The following is a 14,151-nucleotide window of genomic DNA, read 5'->3' on the forward strand; positions in this document are numbered from 1 at the left end:
TACGCAACCAGTTTACAGCAGCAGTTTCTGAAGAACAGAAGATGAGTTTGCAAATCGATCAACAATGTCATCATAATCTAAAGACATTGAAATATCCCTCTCAATGTTCATTAAAATGAGGGATTCTAAAAGGTCCAATCGATGACCTCAACCGATTTTTTACAATTTTTAGTTTTGAAAACACTCTTTCACAGGAAACTTGGGTGCAGGCCAGAGTAAGGAGTGTCTTATAGACCACAAAAAGATTTGTATACGCAGCAGAATGCAAGTTGTGATCATATAAAAGTCTATAGCAGCAGGTCAGGCAGTTTTCACAAGCTACATGTGTTCCATCATTGATGTCATCCTCACCATCACTATCAACACCAGCTTCACGAACATCGATTGCAGAAGGGAACGGTTTTTTCAAAGTGGCATAGTTCTCTTGGAAACTAAGAAGCTCAAGTTTAAGTTGTACAATATCAACATTTGCCAACTGGGCCACTGTTTTCAAAGACTCAGATGTAATGTCTTTTTGTGTTAACTGGCCAAACCTTCTTGGGTCTAATTGTGATAGATCACGGATGAGGGTTTCATTTTTGGAAAATCTAACCTCAATGCTGGTTGTTGCCTGGTCTATAACCGAATTAAACACTTGACACTGGAAACCCTTAAGAGGGTCAGGGGGAGGCTCATCTTTAGCTAATTCACCAGGCATCATTTTTTTCTTTGCTGTCCTTTTTTGTGGTAAACTATGTTCAAGTACGGCCTTTACAGACTGCTCATCCAGAATGGTTTCAGTCATTTCAATGAACTGGTTAACTAATGTAGTCAGATCTGAAAATGAGTCTCTAAGACAACCAATCTGTCTTTTGGCATTCTCTATCATTCGCCAAGCCTGCAGAATGTCCAGTCCTCGGGTCTGTAGATAGTCAGAAACTGGACTTGCAATTTCAAATATCTGCATAAACAGAAATGCTATAAGCAAGGTTTCATACCTTGTCCATCCATGAAGCAAACTGTTTGCCTCGTTCACAGTTTTACTGTCAAATCGAGGAGAATCAGCGATGTGTTCCAAGCAGTACAATAGGGTAGTATACAGCTGTTTTGAAGAATCGTGAGATGAGCCAAAAATTGTACTCAGTGCCCTTGGCTTACTCCACCACCGAGTGTCTCCTATTTTTTTTAGCCTAGTAAATTTTGCAGAGCCCTGAGACTGAGACGATACCTGTTCTGTCCAAATAGATGATCTCTTATAGGATTCAGAGAAAAATACAGCTGTTTTTTCCAACATGCCAAAGAAAGATTTTACTGAAGTGACACACTGACTGACATCAACGATCACTAAATTCAGGATGTGAGCATAGCACCAAGTATATATGGAATTGTTTGCTACAGCTTTTATGCGAGCTTGGACTCCGTTGTAGCAGCCGCTCATATTTGCTGCACCATCAAATGAACAGCCAATGATATTAGTAACACTTAGAGAAAACTTTTCTAATTTGCCTTTCAGCTCTGTAAAAAGCTCTTCACCAGTTGTGCTACTGACATTGATTAAAGAAAAGAGTCGTTCATGGACATTCCTGTCCTTGACATATCGCACAATTATGCTGCATTGCTCCTTAACTGCAACATCCTGGGTGCTGTCCATTTCTACACTGAATTGTACAGCTTCTTGGACATCCTTGCTTATTTTCTGCTTCACCATATTACCCATTATTAGAATCAGCCGGTTTATAGAAGTTTTGCTTAGAAAAGTAACAAGATTACCTCTCCCTTTACTTTCTGGGTGTTTGGTTTTTCTTTTTTGACTCATGACTATTACTTCATCAACATGTTTTTTGAAGGTAGGATCACATTTGCTGCAAAGTATTGCCAACTCCAGAAAATTGCCATGGTTTAAGTTTGCATTTAGTAAAGCATGAGCAGCCTCGTCCTTCCCCCTATAGGCAAGAGCTAACTTTGCAATACAAAGAATGATGTCAATGATTCTCTTAACTACAGCTCGATTTTGCTGCACCTTTTCTTTTTTTTATTTGCTAGATTGACATTGATCAAAGTTTCAATGTCGGCATTTCTTTCTGCAGACAAATAAGCAGATACAGATGCCTGATGCAACTTTGACTCCTCATGTTCTTTAATGCGTGAATACACGTGTATTTTGTCAGCCTTCCACCCAGTAATAAACATGCTTCGCCTATTAGGGCCAAAAGCCATACAAGTTGAACAAAAAAGTTCTTGTGTTTCTACCCGATAGGACAGCCATTTTCTTTGAATTGCGCTGCCACCAGGCACAGAGCGTAGATACACTCTGTGTGCTTGAAAAGGCAGTATGTGACTAGCATCTGTCATTGGCTGGACTGGGTGCATTTTCATGAAATTTAATTTAGCAGTCAGGTTACACATGGGGTCTGGAGCCTCAAAAGCATTGCTTACAGATGATGTGGAAGGTATTTCGGACAAAACAATGTCTGAGCTTTCTGATTCTCTCTCTTCCTCAAATTCGCCTAAGCTGGAGATATCTTTCATTGCTTCAGATAAAGATGATTCATCTTCACTAACTACGGATGGCCCTACATCTGCCACTGCTTCAGGCTGCAGAGCAGCTTCAGAACCAGATGTTGGTTGCACAGAGCTTTGGCTTGTAGCACCTACTGAATGCCATAATTTCTGCTGCCCTGGACCTGATCCAGCTTTTTCCAGGTTTTTTCTGGTTGCTTCCTGTCTCTTTTGTGCACCGGTTTTATATTTTTTTTTTCTGGGGACTGCTTCTTCAGATTTACCCTCAGAAGCACAGGGCCGTTTAGAAGACATTGCCCTATAAGTAAGATAAAATGAAATTATATACTATGCTAAAAAATGTAACTGCTTATAGCTTTTTGACATGCTCCTATATAAAGTATGAGAACTTTAAAATATCACTGGTAAAATGTCTGTCAATCCCAACACAAGTTGCATCAACCAGTTACACTACTGGAAGTTCAGTAAATATGTCTGATTTAAACTCATATTTCTGAAGATTACTTTTTGATTTTCCATGCCACCATCTATATTTATAAAGATACTGCAGGTTTCATCCGGCCCACCATACTTAAAGTGGATTTCTGGCCTAAAAACATTGCTCACTTGTCCTAAGGATAGTTCATCAATATCAGATCTATGGTTCACATCTGCGCCTAGATTCCATTCGTGGGAATCCGTTCCCCATTCCACTTGTAAAATGAGGCGAGAAAATTATTACCAATTATACTCTATGGGGTTTTTGGGTAACCGCTTTATAAACGGATTGGGTTTCCATTTTTCAGGTCTTCAAGTGGTCCGGAAGAAAGGAAACTGGGCGCAGGTGTGAACCTAGCATCAGAAAGAATATGGGAAATAAAAGACGGTGGCTCCATACTTTGTATAGTGGGTGTGCTGGGATTCCTCAGCTCTGCTCCCATTCACTAGAATAGGAACTGAGCTGAAATACTCTGGCATGTTGTTACGGTTCTGTGTGTATATATAAAATAATAATTAACAGAACTGCTAACCTGCAGAAGACTGCAATGAGGTCCACAGGCCCCAGGGGAAGGGGCGGCCGTGTGCCTGAATAACGAACCACCAGTTAACTGCACTGGCAGTGATGTTGTGTGGCACCAATGTGAACAGGCTGCAATAGGTTTACACCAGTTGACTTCACTGGGTAACAGTATTGAGCAGCTCCTGTGTGAACAGGCTGCAATTTAGGTTGACTCCAGTTAATTTCACTGGGTAACAGTATTGTGCAGCTTCAGTGTGAGTGGCTGCGGCAAAGGCTGCCAGGGGTTAACCGCCACCCCTGTCAGCAACCCAAAAGAGCTCCACAACAGTTTAGGAGCTACAATACTACTGGACAGAGCCAATAGGCCATTCAGTTCCCTACCAGCAGTACCCAGGAATCCTACCTAGAATACATGAACTGGCAACCTAGTTTTAACGGGAACCTTTCCCTGACCTCTCTGTCTCAATATAATAGTCAACGTGTGAGCACCGGGCGGGTGTCGGCTCACACTATTTAAAGGCTAGTCTCCGCCCAACAGGGGCGGTGGCATGACGTCACCGATCATGCTCAGTATGGCAAAAATGGGACTTAGCCTCTGCGTAGGCCCAAATTGTCTGAGCATGCTCAGTAGGGAAAGAATGGCACTTAGCCTCCAAGCGGCTCAAAAATGTCTGAGCATGCTCAGTGGGCCGAAAGGTGGACTTAGACTACAGACACTTCCCTGCACAACGCCGAGGGTGAGGTTTGGATTGGCCCGCAGGTGGCGCTATGCGCTGGACGGGAGGCCTGCGGGACCTGATCCTAACACATGTCCACTATATAGTGGATGGAGACATCTGCTTTTGCTTCCATACCCAGTTTCTCTCTGAAACAGCTCATCATCCCCATCCCCAATCTGATACTGATGGCCTATCCTGTATGAACAATTTTACAATGTATTTACACACTATGCAGAACACAACACTACAACAAAAGCAGGGTAGAAAAGCCATTGCTATGCAACACAAGAAAAAACAACACAGAAGAGGAGTCAGCAAACCGAGGTCAAACCAGAGAGGCAAAACAGTAACAAATCACAATCCAAAAGACTAGTCAATAAGCCAAGAAGCAGAGGTCAGTAAATACAAAACAAGAGCAAGGACAAAGCAAGGTCAGAGACAATATCCAGCAAACATTTAAGGAAGCCCAGAACCCGTCCCAGGCTTGATTGGCAGATAAGCTTTCAAACACAATGCAAACACCCCTTAGTGTACATTCACACGGTGGAAAATGGCTGAATTTGGTGTGGAATCCGTGACAGATTCAGTGCTGAAAAAAAAGCCTTCCATTGACTTCAATGGGTTCCTTTTTCTGCAAAGCAACCCAATGAAGTCAATGGGAGGCTTCTTTAGCGCTGAATCTAATGCAGATTCCACACCAAATTCACCAGTATTTTCCTCTGTGTGAATGCACCCTAACAATAACAACACAATGACAAGAGACCGGGAACAGGTAATCATAAGCAGACCGGCCTCCTGCACTGTACAATGCGGCATGAGAATGGTGCAGGAGTCCGAATGGGTGAGGACGTAACATGAGTATAATTTTTCTTTATAAGGGGTCATTCACACGGAGTAACGCCTCGCGTGTATCAGAGGCGTACACGCCGGCGTTACGGCAGGGCATTCACTTCAATGGGAGCGCTCGTAGCACCGCCGTTACGGCGGCGTTATGAGTGCTCCCATTGAAGTGAATGGGAAGTGCTCAGCAGCCCTGCCGTAACGCCGGCGTGTACGCCTCTGATACGCGCGAGGCGTTACTCCGTGTGAATGGCCCCTTATGCTGTGTTTTTTTCTCTTTCAGGTTACGATAATCCATTGGATTATGTTGGATTCCATCGATGATCATCATTTTTGTTTTATTTTTTTTAAATTCTTTAATATAATGGTCAACGATTTGTCTATTTCAATAAAAACAAATTTTTTTCATGTCTCGAGTTTTTATAAATCCTTTCTTACCCCTTAGTAATGGCGACTGGTAGACAGCATCCATTACTAAGGTGTGGCTTAGCATTAGTGGTGAATATTCTAGCACTAACCCTCCAATTATTACCCCAATACCTAATGCTCAGGAGAATTGGTTATCATCCAATACCCGGCTGTTTAATAGAGACTGCTGAGGATTGGGGCAGTCACAGGCTGGAATTATTAGGGTCAGTGCACACTGAATTTGTTGGTGCTTATTTTGACGCTAAATCCGCCTCCAAAAAAAGCCTCCCAATGGAACTCAAAATAAGCACCAAAAAACTCAGTGTGCACTGACCTTTAGGCTGGAAAAGGCTGAAAACAACAGGCTGGTATTATGGCTGAGAAGGGCCAAAAACCATGCCCTTTCCACCCTTGTAATGTCAGGATACTGTTTGTTGTATCTGACTGGCTCAGAAATATTGGGGGGACCCTATGTTGCTTTATAATTAGAAAAAAAATGACATAGGGTCCCCCCAATTTTTAATAACCAGCCAGATATAACAAGCAGCAGCAGCCTGACATTACAAGGGTGGTAAGGACCATGGTTTTTGGCCCTTCCCATCCTTATAATACCAGCCTGCGACCACCCCAATCCCCAGCAGTCTCTTTAGACAGCTGGGTATTGGACGATACCCAGCTCTTCCCGGCACCCCTGATGGTGTTGGGTACCGGGGTAATAATTGGAGGGTTAGTGCTAGAATATTCACCAGCTAACACTAAGCCACACCTTAGTAATGGATGCCGTCTATCAGACAGTCGCCATTACTAAGGGGGTAAGAAAGTATTTAAAAAAAATAAATAAATCAAGAGACATGAGAGAATTTTTTTTTACTGAAATAAAAACTCCCTCAGACAACCCTCGTTGACCATTTTATTTAAAAAAAAAAAAAAAAAAAGATGATCATCGATGGAGTCCAACGAATCCGATGTAATCCAAGTGATCCATCATAACCTGAAAGATAAAAAAAAACCTGTATGACGGAGAGATTGCCGCTGTTGTGAACATGGCATAAGGCTATGGCTACACTACTACTTCCGTCATGCAACCAGTGTCGCTTTGGGACTCTTTCACATTAGTGAATAGAGTCGCATTGGGTCCCTCAGGTTGCAATGTGACTCCATTCACTAACATGAGTGAAAGAATCACAGGGCGACACATCTTTGGTTGCATGACGGAAGTTATAGTGTAGCCATAGCCTAATGCTAGGTTCACAACAGCGGCAAGCTCTCCGTCATACAGGTCCGCCATGGGACCAGAATGACGTAGAGGTGGGCTGCCAAAATGGCGGTTACACCCAGACAGTGGCAGACCTCATTAACATAATGAGGTCTGCCAGGTGTCAGCCATTTTCAAAGTGAAAGGCAGATACCCAAGTCCTCAGTGATTTCTGAAACTTGGGTATTGTTATGCTGGAGCTCTAGAAAAGGGCACCAGCATAACAATAGAGTGGGACATTATCTATAGGGTGGGTGGACTACAACTCTCAGCAGCTCCAGGGCATCTGGAGCTGCTGGGAGTTGTAGTGCACCCACCCCATAGGTAATGTCTCACTGTATTGTTATGCTGAAGCCCTAGAAAAGGGCACCTAGTTGTAGTAATTGAAAGATTGGGGGGGCAAAATAGGGGACAATAAAAGCAGGGAATTTGTAAAATTCCCACTTACCTTGTCTGCAGGTCTGGCCTCCGCTTCTTCAATCCAGCCAATTTGTTTCCAGGATACATGGGGGCGGGCCCAACTACGGACGGTCTCCCGCCCGCCACTGCGCTACCCCGGCAGCTGTAAACTCTGCTTTAGGTAGGCGACACGGCTAAACCTCCTCTTGGGCAGCAGGGCAGGGGCCCGATTTGCAATGTCAGGGCCCCGATCGGTCCCCTAACCATCCCGATCGGCCCTTGATCATGCAGATCGGGCCCCTGCCTATACTTTTTCTTAAATAAAATGATCAAAAATATAGTCGGGGCCTGGGGCCCACCGGGGATCCCCCGGTGCTCCGGCAGGCCAGTCCGACCCTGGGCACACTGTAGGGTCCAGAACAGAAAGAGCACTATTGGGATTTTGGAGGGCAGATTTTGCTGGAATCTGTTTCAGGCACCATGTCACATTTGCGGAGCCCCTGAAGTGCCAGAACAGTGGAACCCCCCCCCCCCAAAATGACCCCCTTTTGAAAACTAGACCCCTCAAGGAATGTATCCAGGGGTATAGTGAGCACTTTGACCCTACGGGTGTTTCACAGATTTTTTTAACATTGAGACATGCAAATTTAAAATTATTTTTTTTCTTATATAATGTCACTTTAGCCCCCAATTTTTCATCTTCAAAAGGGGATAAAGGAGAAATTTCAACCCACATATTACTACACAATTTCTACTAAACGCAACAATACCCCATATGTTCTAGTATACTGATATACGGGCACATGACAGCACTCAGAACAGAGAGAGCGCTAATTGGGTTTTGGAGGCCAGATATCGCTGGAATCAGGCACCATGTCCCATTTGCAGAGCCCTCAAGGTGCCCAAACAGTAGAAACCTCCAAATTGAGACCCCATTTTGGAAACTAGACCCCTCAAGGAATTTATCAAGGGGTATAATTAGTATTTTGAGCTCAAAAGTGCTTCCCAAAAATGAATATGCAAAGTAAAAAAACTTGCCATTTTAGTGCCCATCGAGACATGCACGTCTAAGTGGGTTATGCCGGGTAAAAAAAAGTTGTATATGTGGGTGTAAACTTCTGTTTGAGTGCACAGCAGGGCTTAGAAAAGAAGGGGTGCTACATTTTTTAGCTTTTGGAGTGTAGATTTAAAGAGACTAGTTTTTGGACGCCAAAAGGCTCTTTTGCAGAGTTCTGTGCTGCCAGTAAAGTGGAATTCCCCATGTAGTAACCCCATTTTATAAACTATACCTATCAAGAATTATATGTAGCGTGCATTTTTATACGAGCAATTTATAAGTGTGGCTCCGTGTGGAAAATTTTAAAGCAGTCATTGATACACAAGCCTGGGTGCGACGGGCAATCTGGACAATAGTAGCGGGTATCACGCCTCATTCCTCTTTTGCCACATACACGGCATCTTTTCTGAGGATTCCTTCTTGATTCTGTTGGGGGAATTAGAGCAATAAAATGTCCTTCTGTCAGTCTTTTGACATCTTCAGATTGAAGTGGATGGGGGGGCAAGTACTTGTAAAAATAAGACTTTCAATTATCTTTTCTTGATAATCGAGGAAAGTGTCTGAATGTCCTGCCTTTTTATATAAAACAAATGAATTATATGTGGCCAGATATATACTTTTCTTGATACCTGGTACGGCTGTAGCACCTGATCCGCAAGGTCCACACCCCCCATGTATTGGGAGGCGTATAAATTTGTTTGGGCAACAATGTACTCTAGAAATTGATCTGTAATAAATAAACTAAAAAAATTAAATGGTGTAAAACCTTCCACATCCACATTTATACCCGGGGTGGCCTTAAAATCAGGAATAAATGGAGTGGCAGAATCGGAAGCTGCCCAGCTGGGAAATGCTACTTCCAGCAGCAAACTTCTTTGTAAGTATGCCCTGCTGGTAGGTGTACTACTGGTACTGGGCATCACGGCTTGATTTGGAGACATTTCTCTAGTAGCCATCTCTGCCTCTCCGGTCCTGGTCATTGTAGTGGATGGACCAGAGTGACCGCTAATGTCTGAACTGTCACTATCTGAAAACCCCTCAAAATTAGCATCACTGTCTGACACACTTTCTTCAGTGTCAGAACATAAAAGGGCATAAGCTTCTTCTGCCGTGTACAATTTCTGCGCCATTTCTGTAACTAATTATCTACACTAATAAATTACTATACTAATTAACAACTACACTAATAAATGCTAACTATACTAATAACTAGGCTAATAAATACACTAATAAATTATGAATTAACTTTACAAATTAATACCTACACTAATAAATCCTAACTATACTAACTAATAACTAGACTAATAAATTATGAATTAACTATACTAATTAATACCTACACTAATAAATCCTAACTATACTAACTACGCTAATAACTACACTAATATAGTATGAATTAACTATACTATATTAATACCTACACTAATAAATCCTAACTATACTAACTAATAACTACGCTAATAACTACACTAATATATTATGAATTAACTATACTAATTAATTAATACCTACACTAATAAATACTAACTTTACTAACTAATAGCTACGCTAATAACTACACAAATAATGAATTAACTATACTAATTACTACACTAATAAATAATTGCTAACTATACTAATAATTAATTACTACACTAACCCTATTATAATCCTAATCGCCCTAATATATACCTAACCCTAAATTCCTAAATCCTACCTAAACACTAAATGAATGAAAAAAAGATAAAATGTTATTATTAATTTAATTAATGAAATTAATTAATGAAATTGATTGAAAGGGGGATGTGTGTGTGTGAACCTTCTCTAAACCTGATTGGTTCTCCCGGGTTCTCAGATGCCCGGGACCTGAACCAATCAGGTGTAGATGAAGTCTCCGTGAACAGCAGCTGCAGCTTGCGCTGTGTTCACGAAGCTGAAGACCCTTGGGGAGACACGATCCCCGTCTTAGAAGGGTCAATTTTTAAATGTCGGCGCGGCACAAAGCCCAAGCCGCGCCAACGTTTATATACAGTCAGCCGTCACGAACCGGTTAAAGAAAACAAATATCATAAGAATCATATACACAAAAAATATTATTAAAAATCTTTGCCACAACTGTAAATCAGTGATGTAATGTGAATAAAGCAGAGAAAAAAACATGCTAGTTTTGGTTGCCGATTGAAATTTTCTGTTGTATTTTTCTAGATATGATTGGGCAAAGAGGCAAAGCCAATAAATGTGCCAGTGAAGGGGAAATGTTCAGTGGGAAAGACACTCTCCGTCTCAGAAATAAGGGCACAGCTACTTTGGAAAAACTGGTAAGACATTCACACAAATATTCCTTTTTTTCAATCTTTATAATTTTTTTTAGGTAAAAAAATATGCAAATCTATCCTCCAGGATGTAATTAGAAGAACAGTGCCTCTGTATGCTTCCCTCTAGGGGCAGCTCTCTTAACATCATACATGACTCAGTTAATAAGCCTACTGATATGATGTGGGATTTATTGCCAAACCAAAATTTCTATTCCAAAAGGAACAGATTCCCAGCTATGGACAGTGCTGTTTCGGCCTATTGGGCTCCGTATGCCTATGTAGGCACACACTCTCCCTAATGTGTATGATTATCCCTTGACCCTAATTTTTTTTAGTAAAAGAACATACAGAAGTGCCAAAATGGTGTGGCAGAGAAACTAATGCTGGCACTGCAGTGAAATCAATTACTAAAAGAAGTTGTTTGCTGACAAGACCGACAGACAACAGAACTTCCCAGTCAGCGGCAGTCAAACTTAAATAGGCTCCAGCTCGCCAACTGACCCCCCTGACCCCAGAAGTCCACATTCCGGTCTCAGGAGGAGACTGAGCAACCCTCACAGCAAAGGTTCCGGTCCTCCCCTGAAGGACTCGGAAGCGCCAGGCCAGATACAGACAGAGGAGCGGGCTGGCAACCCTGTGCAATGTCGAGGGACCACAGGCCACATTGTATGAGGGGCCACCGAGCCACTAAAAACAGAACCAGGTTTACAAAGAAATCTTCAATTAGAATTCCTAACCAGAGTAGCATGGACTGAGCTGGCTGATTCCCAAGAATGCTCTTCAGAAACGTATCCTTTCCAGTGAACCAGATACTGCAGGGCCACTCTCAACCTTCTTGAATCCAGGATATTAGCAACCTCAAACTCTTGCACCCCCTCAAATAATAGGAGGGTTATCAGAAGGTAGGACAGACAGACAATATTTCTTTAGAAGGCAGGAAATTGCCTGCTAACAAACTAGCAGGCTGTACGCTCTGTTCACTTCCTGGTTTTCTCGGTAAATTGGTGGGTGGGGTTTCACTTGCTCTGGTAAATTGGTGGGTGGGGGTTTCACTTGCTCTGGTAAATTGGTGGGCGGGGTTTCACTTGCTCTGCTAGCTCTCTTCATAGCAGTACATATTTGCAGTCAGTAATGAGGGATGGTTGTAAATAAAGTAGCACAGTATCCCTGGAAGATGCACAATATGAAGCTGATGTAGCAGAGCTGAATTTGATACGTGATGAGAATCCCAAATTTACATGTGACAGGACCAAGAGTCAGCTTCCAATAAACTCCATTTTAGGTCTGTGTTTACATACAGAGGTAACAGACTCCCTGTCTCAGCCCTTATCAGCAAAATTCAATTATCTGACCCGAAAACTGGAAGAGCGAGATAAACAGCTCAGAAATACAAGCTTCTCCGAGCACTTAGATCCCCCTCCCCTCCTGAGAGCAGGGAGCTACATCACTTGTCCTTGGTAGAGAGATAAGATCATCCCCGTGGTTATGGAAATGCAGTGTAAACAATGAAGTGAATAATTTTGATTTGATTTTGATAAAGCAATGTATTTAGGAAAAGTCTTAAATCCACTTAAGCTAACAGTATAGATAGGATCCTTGAGATGGGACAACCCCTTTAAACCAAAAGGCATTACCAGATAGTCATAATGACCTTCTGGCATGTTAAAGGCTATCTTCCACTCATCCCCTTCTTGGATACAAATCAAATTATGAGCCCCACGTGAATCCAATTTGGAAAATAATTCATCTCCAGAGCCCTGGGTAAGCAAATCAGGGATAAGTGGAAGAGGATACTGGTTTTTAACAGTAATCTTATTGACAGCTCTATAACCGATACACGGCCTTAAACCCCCTTTTTAACAAAAAAGAATCCTGCCCCAGCAGGAGAAGTGGAGAGATGAAATGTCCTTTTTTGCAGAGACTCCTTAGCATAGTCTATCATAGTTTGTCTCTCAGGCTCGGATAAGTTGATCAGGGGATCCCACCTTTCGACTCAGGAGAGTCACCAAGTCCACTATCACACCTCAGCAAATGATGCCAACACCTCTAAAATCCAATTGGGACAGCAGGGGAAGCATGCCTGGGGGCATCTAACACACCAAAGTCCCTCTATTACCCCACTATCACAGCCTAACAGCTACACAATTTCCACATTCAAAACAACCTCTATCAAAGTGGGAAAATACCTGGAAACCTTCTTTACTCCCCAAATGGAGGACACAAACCCCAATTTAAGCTCAACAAACGTTAACAAGCACCCCTTTAAATCACGTTGCCCATGACAACCACAGATGGAATAGGCAATGGGAAATCCTTCAGTCCCCACCCTGAACTGTCATTGTGGATGTGTGTGTGTGTGATATGGTAAGACCTTCCAAAATTCACTTTTAAGGCCCTTAACATGAGCCCTTCCAAATTAAGTTACAGGCCCTTAAGCTGAGCTACCAGCAGAAATTGAGACCCTTCAGGTGACTTCAGCCTTCTACCTGCAGAGTTTTAGGCTTTTTAACTTTGTTCAGCCTCGCACCAGCAGAGATTTGTTGGCCCTTGGCATGAGTAGAGCCTTTAAAAAGAAGTGTTTTTGGCCCTTGGAGTGAGTAGAGCCTTTAAAATACAGTGTTTTTGGCCCTTGGAGTGAGTGGAGCCTTGCACAAGCAGTGTTTTTGGCCCTTGGAGTGAGTGGAGCCTTTAAAATACAGTGCTTTCGGCCCTTGGCATGAGTAGAGCCTCGCACCAGCAGTGTTTTTGGCCCTTGGAGTGAGTAGAGCCTTTAAAATACAGTGTTTTTGGCCCTTGGAGTGAGTGGAGCCTTGCACAAGCAGTGTTTTTGGCTCTTGGAGTGAGTGGAGCCTTTAAACTACAGTGTTTTTGGCCCTTGGCATGAGTAGAGCCTTTAAAAAGCAGAGTTTTTGGCCCTTGAAGTGAGTGGAGCCTTTAAAATACAGTGCTTTCGGCCCTTGGCATGAGTAGAGCCTCGCACCAGCAGTGTTTTTGGCCCTTGGAGTGAGTAGAGCCTTTAAAATACAGTGTATTTGGCCCTTGGAGTGAGTGGAGCCTTGCACAAGCAGTGTTTTTGGCCCTTGGAGTGAGTGGAGCCTTTAAAATACAGTGTTTTCGGCCCTTGGCATGAGTAGAGCCTCGCACCAGCAGTGTTTTTGGCCCTTGGAGTGAGTAGAGCCTTTAAGATTCAGTGTTTTTGGCCCTTTGAGTGAGTGGAGCCTTTAAACTACAGTGCTTTTGGCCCTTGGCATGAGTAGAGCATTTAAAAAGCAGTGTTTTTGGCCCTTGGAGTGAGTAGAGCCTTTAAAAAGTGTTTTATGCCCTTTTGGTGACTAGAGCCATGCAGCAGCAGTGTTTCATTTTTTGGCCCTTGGGGTGACTAGAGCCATGCAGCAGCAGTGTTTCATTTTTTGGCCCTTGGGGTGACTAGAGCCATGCAGCAGCAGTGTTTCATTTTCAGGCCCTGGCGGTGACCCCTAAAAAATTAGATTTCAGGCCCTTGGGGGTGAGCCCTAAAACCTTAATTTTCATGCCCTTGGGGTGAGCTCTAAAACATTATTTTTCAGGCCCTTGGGGTGAGCCCTAAAACATTAATTTTCAGGCCCTTGGGGGGAGCCCTAAAAAATTATTTTGCAGGCCCTTGGGCTGTAGCCCTAAAAAGTTGAGTTGCAACCCCCTGG

At 42.9% G+C, this 14,151-nt stretch overlaps 1 protein-coding gene across 1 annotated transcript in view; it reads left to right on the forward strand.

The window, feature by feature from the left end:
* GIPC3 (GIPC PDZ domain containing family member 3) overlaps positions 1-14,151 on the forward strand; it is a 163,121-nt gene that overhangs the window by 125,686 nt on the left and 23,284 nt on the right. Inside the window, exon 4 of the mRNA XM_075281425.1 lies at positions 10,362-10,474. Within this exon, the coding sequence (XP_075137526.1) occupies positions 10,362-10,474 (113 nt within the window). The remainder of the gene's footprint in view (positions 1-10,361; positions 10,475-14,151) is intronic.

The sequence above is a fragment of the Leptodactylus fuscus genome, chromosome 1 (assembly GCF_031893055.1).
Source record: "Leptodactylus fuscus isolate aLepFus1 chromosome 1, aLepFus1.hap2, whole genome shotgun sequence".
In the NCBI taxonomy this organism is placed as follows: Eukaryota; Metazoa; Chordata; class Amphibia; order Anura; family Leptodactylidae; genus Leptodactylus; species Leptodactylus fuscus.